The sequence below is a fragment of the Porites lutea genome, chromosome 10 (genome assembly GCF_958299795.1).
Source record: "Porites lutea chromosome 10, jaPorLute2.1, whole genome shotgun sequence".
NCBI classification, from domain to species: Eukaryota; Metazoa; Cnidaria; class Anthozoa; order Scleractinia; family Poritidae; genus Porites; species Porites lutea.
In genome coordinates, this window is record NC_133210.1 from 4,181,685 (window position 1) to 4,191,505 (window position 9,821).

The window sequence follows — 9,821 nt, forward strand, 5'->3', positions numbered from 1 at the left end:
GCCGCGATTTCATAATGGATCATCGGAAACAATCAGATTGACCGGACCGACCCGATCGATTATCGATCATAATCGGAAAAATCTCTTTATAAGAATTCCATTTAGGACGGCTGTTGTACCGTGTTTTACAACACGACAAAAACATACGAAATGTATCAGAAAAGGCAAATCAACTTTGTTCTGGTTGCCACAGGTCAGGAAATGGTCAGGGGAAAAATTCTACAAGGACAGGGAAAGTCAGGGAATTTCTCTTCGAGTCAGGGAAAGTTTGAGTCTTTGAAAGAAGTCAGGGAAAAGTGGGATTTTGAGAGTACATATTTATTATTTTCCCCCCGCTTTTATTGTTTTCTAATTCTATCATTAAATATTCTTTTGTACATTTTACGCTAGATGTGAATAATGTTGTACGGTAAAACCCCGCAACTAAGAACCTGGATTTTAAGAACGTGTTAGGCTAAAATTTGCCAGGGAAGCTCCCATCTATATAAGAACCTATTTAGCCTAAAATTTGGAACAGGTTCTTTTTTTCTGAAATCTATAAAAAAATTCTGCGTAAATGAGATAAGTCAACTTTCAGAATCCTCTTTAAAGACAAAGGTGCCTTATCACTCCAACTGCAATGTAAATGCCAGTGTTTAAAATCAAATAAAATTGTTATTGATACACTTACAAATTAAATACAGTATGTAATTTTTTTATTATACTGGAAAAAAGGACCTATTTAAGAACCTAAATAGCCTCAACTTGTGTTAACTGCCATTTATATAAGAACCTGTTTAGGCTAACTTGAAAAAATCCCGGTTCTTAGTCGCGGCGTTTTACTGTATTGGTAGAATGTTGTTCATAAAATTGAACGATGAGCTGACTGTACACTGCACGTGACTACAGGTGAAGGCATAAAAAAATGGGTAGAGAGGATGGCTGTTAGGGGAGGATGGAGGCCATTATTGTGACAAAATTTGTGAAATTGTTAATTCATTTGGCCAAGGATATTTCATATTTGTCAGAAAAAATTCAGGGAATTTCAGAGACCTTTGGCTGTGGCAACCATGTCTGTACATTCGAACCTGCCGCCATGGAGATCCAATAGATCAGTGGTTTGAGCGTCCGATCTAGAACTAGGAGGGTTGTGAATTCGATTCATCCCTGCTACCAGAGGCCTCCGTTGTTTAGCATTTACAAAATGTTTCTGGAAAATCCGGTTTGAAAGTAAATGAAACACGACTTTTCGGCTCGTTTCGGTGGAAAATGTCCGGGAGCAACAGAACATCTGAACAGGTAAACCTGGGTCGCTTTCCATTAAACTAAAACTTTCTAAAATTTGCATAACAGCGGCAAATGCTACAGAAATTTTCCGGAAAAGTCTCCAGAAATTCCGGAAACTGTTGAATCGTGAAACATTCAACCGAAAATTCTAGAAATTCCGTGGAACCGTGTCTGAAAATTTTGGGTATACCGCGCGAAGTTGTCCCCTTTTTGGAAATTTTGGAAAATGCTGTTCCATTCGCTACTGGAAGTTGCCGGAAATTCAAACCGGACGTTTTGGTTGAATGGAAAGCGCCCCTGATTTCTCGGTCGGAATGTTTCCAAAGGAAACTCGTGTTCCATTTCTTCAGAGGCATCTTTGATACCAGCATCAGACTTTTGCGGCCGTTTTTCGGTAAATGTAGATGATTAGTGCAGTAGTAAACGCGATTCCGGGACGAAATTTACCAGTGCTGAATTTTGCATACTATTTACTCAAACCGTGGACCGACCGGTTTGCCATGTAAATGGTAAACAACCCTCTTTTCCCTGGTATTCTGAGAGCGGGAGCCGAATACCAGGAAAAAGAGGCGGTGCATTAAATCATGTGAAACGCTATATTAAATGTTCGATATGTAGTACTTTGAACAAAAGTATTAATTTTCCAGTACAACTTGTCACCTTGTCACTATTTTCTAAATTTAGCAATCGCTGAACAATCAGATTTCGGGAGTAAATTAAGATGTTATTCGTGAAACTTGATAACGTTACTTTTCTAAACTGGCATTATATGTTTTACTAGATTTTCTCAAAGTTGTGCACACTGACTAAAGATAAGAGGTAATAATTTTCCACGAAGAAAGTTTGAAGCTTGTATATATTTTCTTTCCTTGTACTTTTTACTTTAATTTATTCTGCAGGAGCTGCTGGAAATAGGGCTATTGTTCTTTAAAGTCGCAAACTAATCATTATATTAGTTTTGTCAAGTTTTACTCAGTCGGGAAATTTTCTTTTTAAATGCGTCAGCGTTAATTATTCATTGTCTAACTGAAAGTGCGGGTTTTTCTTACTGCATTAATTTTTTTTGGATCAATGTTAAAAGTTTTTCGAAGTCACTATGCAATCAGATGCTGAGAGTCAAAATGCTTCTTGTGGAACTTAGCGATAAAAGTTACTTTTCTCAAATAGTAATTTTCACGACTAATATTCCTCAACTTTCTTCGGTTTTATAAAGAATAACGACCATTGTTTTCCAAGGAGTTTGAAGTCTACTCATTGACTCGCTTGTTTTGTCGTCTCAGAGGAGTGCGTGCTTTTCTCAACGCATTGTCATGCCTTATCAACACTTGAGCTTTATGTAATTTTTTGATAACAGGGAATTCCCAAGCGTAATTACCGTTTTCGTCAAGAACTTGAGAGTGTCGGCAAACTTTAATTTTTCAATGTTGCGTTGATTGCCTATTGTTGAACAAAGAGTGCACGCTTTTCGCACATGCCTTTTGGAGAAAAAACTTTCTCAAAAACGTCTCATGCTGGACTGAATTTTAATCTAGCAACAGTATAAATGGAGACGACAATTTCAAGTTGGTTAAACTGTTTTTTGCAAGACATCTCCGTACCTTGCCTGGTGCAGTGAAGACCAAACTCAGCTTGACGATTTCTGACCTGAAGTGATAGTCAAGATTCACTTCCACCTCTTTGAAAATGCCAGGTTTGTTCTTGATTCAAGTGTTACTTTTGGTCAAACTGTCATTTACATTTGTTAAGAGCCGCAATTTCTTTAAAGGTTTTCACTACTTATTTTTCGTTGGAGAAAGAAATGATTCCTTCAAACGCAACCTAACAGATTTTCTTTGCATGACTCTTTCCTGTGTGTGTTTTTTTGTCGCTCGAAAATACCCGTGGCGTTTCCTTCGTGGATGTTGAACGGGACGGGCAAAATGTAATTTCTATTTGTTGGGGCCAATCGAGCCGTATTTTGGTTTCGTCTATAGCGAGAATTTTTCGCAGCAGTTACAGAAGTGTTTAGTTGTTATATACAGACTACACGTAAATGTACATCAATTGTTACCCTGACTTAGGCAACATGCTTTACTTTATCAATTGCTTCCTCACCGTATCAACGCGATTAAAATATTTTTTTGCTTTGCTGGCAAAACGATGCCTATAAACGACTCTGGTAAAGACCAGGAAAATTTCTGAAATGCATTTGTGATGTAACTGAACCGACTTGCGAGTGTAGATTAACTGTTTGGTTTCACAGACTTTCAATTCTTTTGGGAATTACCATTGATTGCTTGAAGATTTATTTCTCGACTTCTCGTTACTGATCAAAAACGTTTTGGAAAGTGCTTAGCTTGCACCTGAGTAAGAAATAGCACTCTGCTTCGGGACGGTTCATGCTGGGATAAAAGAGTAGACAGAGGGGCAGGAAAAGTAAAAAATCATAGAAAAGAGAACAAGTTGCACAAGGTGAAACTAATAAATAATTTAGTGCAAGATGGTAGTAATTACAACGACAATAACATTTTTTTTTTTAACAGGTATGCCTGACTAACTTAAAGATGAAGAGCAGAACAATTTGCCATGCGAGAAAGCCATAAAAATAACAATAAAAATGTACTGCCACCGTCCTCAACAGGATAACAGAGCAGCCAACTCAGTTGTGTGTCTTGTGTGATTATTTCAGTATATACCAAACCTGTGGTAAGTTCTTTTTTTGCATAACTCAATCGGTTAGTAGGAATTAAGGCGCCTTTCCATGCATTGTCTTAAACAGGTTATTATTTTAGTTCAATGAAAGAATTGGTCACAGGGAGGAACAGAGGGTCATTACGACAAATAATAACCTACTGTTCCTCCTCAGTGGCCACCATAATGACCTGTTCATTCTAGAAGTATGGAAAGTGGTATGTGCGCTCGGTCATTATTTCTGAAAGATCGTCGGAAATTAAACACAATCTCATTTTCTTTTCATGTTGTCACTTTCAAATCAACCATATAAGGTTTTTAAATCATTCTCAAATCACTGGTTTGGTATATGCACCGTGACAAGCTGTACTTTCCATTTAATAATACATTTAGACTCTTTATGTCCTATAGGGCCTAAAAGAAGTTTGCGCTTTTGCATTTAGTTAAAAACGTATACGTTAAACAGGTTAACATAACATTACGTACAGCTAAATACATCAACGCAAACCATTTATAAAAAAAAAGAGGAAAATGTATTTCATAAATGCAAACCCTTTCCCCTAAAACAAAGTATTCACAAGAAAAAAGAAACATTCCAATCCTACAAGACAAAAAAAAGGTAAGTAAAAACAAGGTAAGTTAACTTCTACTAAGCCCTGGGGACTAAGTGCTCCGCCCAGAGGGGGGAGAGCCCTGGGGACTAAGTGCTCCGCCCAGAGGGGGGAGAGCCCTGGGGACTAAGTGCTCCGCCCAGAGGGGGGAGAGCCCTGGGGACTAAGTGCTCCGCCCAGAGGGGGGAGAGCCCTGGGGACTAAGTGCTCCGCCCAGAGGGGGGAGAGCCCTGGGGACTAAGTGCTCCGCCCAGAGGGGGGAGAGCCCTGGGGACTAAGTGCTCCGCCCAGAGGGGGGAGAGCCCTGGGGACTAAGTGCTCCGCCCAGAGGGGGGAGAGCCCTGGGGACTAAGTGCTCCGCCCAGAGGGGGGAGAGCCCTGGGGACTAAGTGCTCCGCCCAGAGGGGGGAGAGCCCTGGGGACTAAGTGCTCCGCCCAGAGGGGGGAGAGCCCTGGGGACTAAGTGCTCCGCCCAGAGGGGGGAGAGCCCTGGGGACTAAGTGCTCCGCCCAGAGGGGGGAGAGCCCTGGGGACTAAGTGCTCCGCCCAGAGGGGGGAGAGCCCTGGGGACTAAGTGCTCCGCCCAGAGGGGGGAGAGCCCTGGGGACTAAGTGCTCCGCCCAGAGGGGGGAGAGCCCTGGGGACTAAGTGCTCCGCCCAGAGGGGGGAGAGCCCTGGGGACTAAGTGCTCCGCCCAGAGGGGGGAGAGCCCTGGGGACTAAGTGCTCCGCCCAGAGGGGGGAGAGCCCTGGGGACTAAGTGCTCCGCCCAGAGGGGGGAGAGCCCTGGGGACTAAGTGCTCCGCCCAGAGGGGGGAGAGCCCTGGGGACTAAGTGCTCCGCCCAGAGGGGGGAGAGCCCTGGGGACTAAGTGCTCCGCCCAGAGGGGGGAGAGCCCTGGGGACTAAGTGCTCCGCCCAGAGGGGGGAGAGCCCTGGGGACTAAGTGCTCCGCCCAGAGGGGGGAGAGCCCTGGGGACTAAGTGCTCCGCCCAGAGGGGGGAGAGCCCTGGGGACTAAGTGCTCCGCCCAGAGGGGGGAGAGCCCTGGGGACTAAGTGCTCCGCCCAGAGGGGGGAGAGCCCTGGGGACTAAGTGCTCCGCCCAGAGGGGGGAGAGCCCTGGGGACTAAGTGCTCCGCCCAGAGGGGGGAGAGCCCTGGGGACTAAGTGCTCCGCCCAGAGGGGGGAGAGCCCTGGGGACTAAGTGCTCCGCCCAGAGGGGGGAGAGCCCTGGGGACTAAGTGCTCCGCCCAGAGGGGGGAGAGCCCTGGGGACTAAGTGCTCCGCCCAGAGGGGGGAGAGCCCTGGGGACTAAGTGCTCCGCCCAGAGGGGGGAGAGCCCTGGGGACTAAGTGCTCCGCCCAGAGGGGGGAGAGCCCTGGGGACTAAGTGCTCCGCCCAGAGGGGGGAGAGCCCTGGGGACTAAGTGCTCCGCCCAGAGGGGGGAGAGCCCTGGGGACTAAGTGCTCCGCCCAGAGGGGGGAGAGCCCTGGGGACTAAGTGCTCCGCCCAGAGGGGGGAGAGCCCTGGGGACTAAGTGCTCCGCCCAGAGGGGGGAGAGCCCTGGGGACTAAGTGCTCCGCCAAGAACCAACTGATGTGGGCTCCGCTTTGAATTTTGCGAGGCTAAAAGAATTTGTTACTCTTTTTAAATCAAACGGTGATGAAGAAGCTGAGATATTCTCAGAGTAAAAGGCTAAGGCGTCAAAAGAGGATATCAAACAAATTGTGATGGAGAAATATAATATATGGACTGAAACTTCCTAAAGTAATGTAAAACATCGTATTAATCAGAAATTTCGATTGTTCAATTTTCCTTTTCGTTGCGGAGGCAATATTTTAAGTAGAAAGCAGAAATTGGGCAGATGGAGGAAATTCAATAGTGATAAGTGTTTATCTCTTATTTTAAGGAAGTAGCCTGGGAGCAGGCTCCGCAGTGGGGGGGGGGGGGGGGGGGGAAGGGGGAAGGAAGGAAAAAAACGGGGTCAGTTAGGAGCAGAGCCTGGACCCAGGCTACAAAGGAACAGGCTACATTCACCAATGTTTACTGAGCCCTACGCATATAATTCAAAAATGTTTATAATGAACACAATTTCCATTAACTTTAATTGAAATTGACAAACTGGTCATTATGCCATGCTGGGCATTGAAAATAAAAAAAACAACCCTTAAATTATGCAAGCTATATGGCTATATATTAATGTTACAGTTCACATTTTATATCAGGTTAATTTTGACTTAACCTAGTTTGATTGTCAATTTCCTTTGACTGCTAGCCTTAGTAAGCAAGGAAATGAAGAATCAACCTTAAATAAAAAATTCAACCTAGAACAAATTTGACCTGTAGGATATACATAAACATATATTTTAATGTTGCCATTTATTTAACAACTTCACTGTTTTTAAGGAAGTGGTCAAAACAAGACCAGACAATGAGAACACACCCTGTCTAAGGGTGGTGTGGTGGGGGGGGGGGGGAGGCAAATGAGTTTATGAGCCTGACTGACGCATTCAAAATTTTAGATTAGACTTTAATTTTTTTGTTTGCATGAAGCTGTCGTTTTCAGAAAAACAAAAAGCTTGTACTTTTTGCACAAGTAATAAAGAGGAGAGGATACAACAACAAGATGGTGGCAAAGATGGGGAGAAGGAAGAGACACCTCCATTCTTTTTGTGGAGTAGTTGGTCCTGTCTGTATACAATAGTTTTGACTACTTCCCTTAGAAATGATAATAACAACTTCAACTAAATCACAACTCTTAAAATCAAAGTACATTCTTAGCCTTTTGCTCCCTGTGGTAGCCCCATCAAACAATACTGCTCAAAAATACACTGAAAGGATTTTGTCCAGAGAGTTGAAAGTTACGTAGATGCCCAATCACATAACTCACAGTGAGTCAGGTTTATTGAAGGTAACAGAGCCATAGTCCTTTAGAGATGAGGCATCATGTGTAATTGCCAAAGTTGTCAGCCTTCTACTCTAGGAGGTCTGGGGGTAGGCAAGGGTTTTTTTTTTTCAGATAAGATTAAAATATTATTTTTCTGGGTAGTGTAACTGATACTGGTCCCAAAGACATGGCAACACTGTTGTTTATGTTAAGCACCAACCCGCATCTAATAAACTGCAAGCAGAGGTTTTTTCTGTCATGGAATTCCGTTCTTGGTTTGCTTATGGCATAAACAGACCAACTACACATCTGACAGAGACATGAATGACTTCATAAATGCTAAAGGCCATGCTGGAAAGAAATCGTTCTTTAAAGGGTACCATCTGAGGGTGCTTCCTCATATTATAGCACTTTGAAGCACTGAAACATTGTTCTGATGTCTAAAATTCTTATATGGTAGTAATAAATAATCAGTTTACCAAAGTAAGCAATATGTTTGTTACATGCTGCTGAACATTAATAGGCCTTTTTCAAAAATACCATAATACCCTTTGTTGTCCCTCCAAAATTTTGCATAAGCATTGTTTTTAACATCATTTCTCTTTAGGGTGCTTGTAAGTCCCAAGAGAAATTGAAGATGCTTATGCAAAATTTTAGAGGGACAACAGAGCGTATTATGGTACTTCTAAAAAAGGCCTATAAAACTTATGTCTTACCAAAGTACAGTTTGAGATATTTGTTTGTACCCCATTTTGCTTCAATCTTGCTAGAGTCCTATATTAGCCAGTTGGTAACCTGCTATTTACTCAGTCCCAACCCAAACAAGACACATGTCTGACAATGTCTAAACTTATCAATTTAGTTAAGTAATGCTGTTTTATCTCTTGCTTTTGGAATTCCAGTTTTCACTGGGCTGTGAGAAGGAACATCAGGCAAATTCACAGCAGTCCTGTCTTCATCAAAGTCCAATTGCCTTGACGAGAGAGAACTTGGATGCTGATGGCCTATGGAAGACCTACCACTTGAGAGGTCATAAGGAGGTGACCCAGCCTGTGCTATGGTTGCAGTATTTCCAATAGTGAGATTTTCTAACTCTTGTTCCAGCTCATCTAGCTCACTGGATCCCATCCCTGTGGTTTCAGAGATATAAGAGTTACCGCTTACAATTGCTGAATCTATGTCTTGAGATATACTTAAAGTCTCATTAACCTCATCCATCACCCCCTCAACACCTTCAATGCTTAAATCTGAATGCATGCACTTCAACATTGTAGCTCCTGATTTTAGAGCTTCCAGGACAGTTTTATTTGTGTGTGCATTCTGTATTTGGTGTAAAATTTCTTCTAAGGAGTGCAAGCTTGCTATTGTTTTATCCAGAGTCCGCTGTCGAAGATCTTTCCTTTTCAGCAGTTTAAGCGCCTTAGATCTATGGCCAGCCTTTGCAAAACTAGCTGCTTGCATTCTGCATTTTTCCACCTCGTTTGTCAGCTTATTCACTTGGAGCGTTAAAATTGCCAATGTTTTCTTCAACCTTACTATTTCCACATCACTGTCGGAGACTGGTGCCACCTTTGTTTCCCCTTTCCTTGCAAATTTTACAACCTTTTCTCCTTCCTCTGTAATGAAAACCAGTGCTTTGTTTTGTTTCTGTAAAGCAGCTACAAGAATTGTGAGAGTCTGATCATCGAAATTTCCACAGCGTGTCTTGAGCACATTCAATGGTATCATGTGATCAGTTGTTTCACATTCCACGCGATCATAATGTTGCTTAAGAATCCACTGTGCCTTTTCCTTTGCATCATCCACTAAAACAAACTGCTCGTGACCATCGAGTTTTGTATTACTACTTCCTTCCCAAACAAAACCTACACTCCACTGAAAAGATCTCTTCGCAAAGCCATACGACCACGACAACCAGCCTTCGCGAGCACAGTTTGTAAACTCCTCTTTCCTCTCAATCTTTCCTTGTTGAAGCAATTCTTTCAAAACATTGTCCAACCCGAGAGGAGTCAAGCCATTTCGCGAAAATCTTCGCTTCAGCGTTGTTAGATCTATACAAATGTCCCCGTGATGTTTACATCCATCGAGAATTGCCTTGCTCCAGTAGTGTAGCTTAGAGTCCCAGTGTTTAGGGTTTACTTCTCTACTCTCAGGAAAGGCCGAAAACATAAAGTTCATTCGATCATCGTCACCCCAGTCCGTTGGCAAAAACTGCTTTTCCGCCATTTTTGATGCTAAGACTGTTTGCTGCTTCGTATATGGCAACTGTAATGACCTTCAATAAAATGCGAGGGTGTGAACTCCTCTACCCTACCATTAAGGAAGGCCAAACCCTATGATTAGAAGTCAAAATACAGAAAGCATACTCATTCCTATTTTTTCTTATTA

General features: G+C 43.0%; 1 protein-coding gene across 1 annotated transcript; it reads right to left on the reverse strand.

The window, feature by feature from the left end:
- Nucleotides 1-6,615: 6,615 nt before the first annotated feature.
- Nucleotides 6,616-9,690, reverse strand: LOC140950638 (charged multivesicular body protein 7-like). The gene has a single exon (XM_073399880.1). The coding sequence runs from the start codon at nt 9,657-9,659 to the stop codon at nt 8,292-8,294; it is 1,368 nt and encodes a 455-aa protein (XP_073255981.1). The 5' UTR covers nt 9,660-9,690; the 3' UTR covers nt 6,616-8,291.
- Nucleotides 9,691-9,821: the final 131 nt, after the last annotated feature.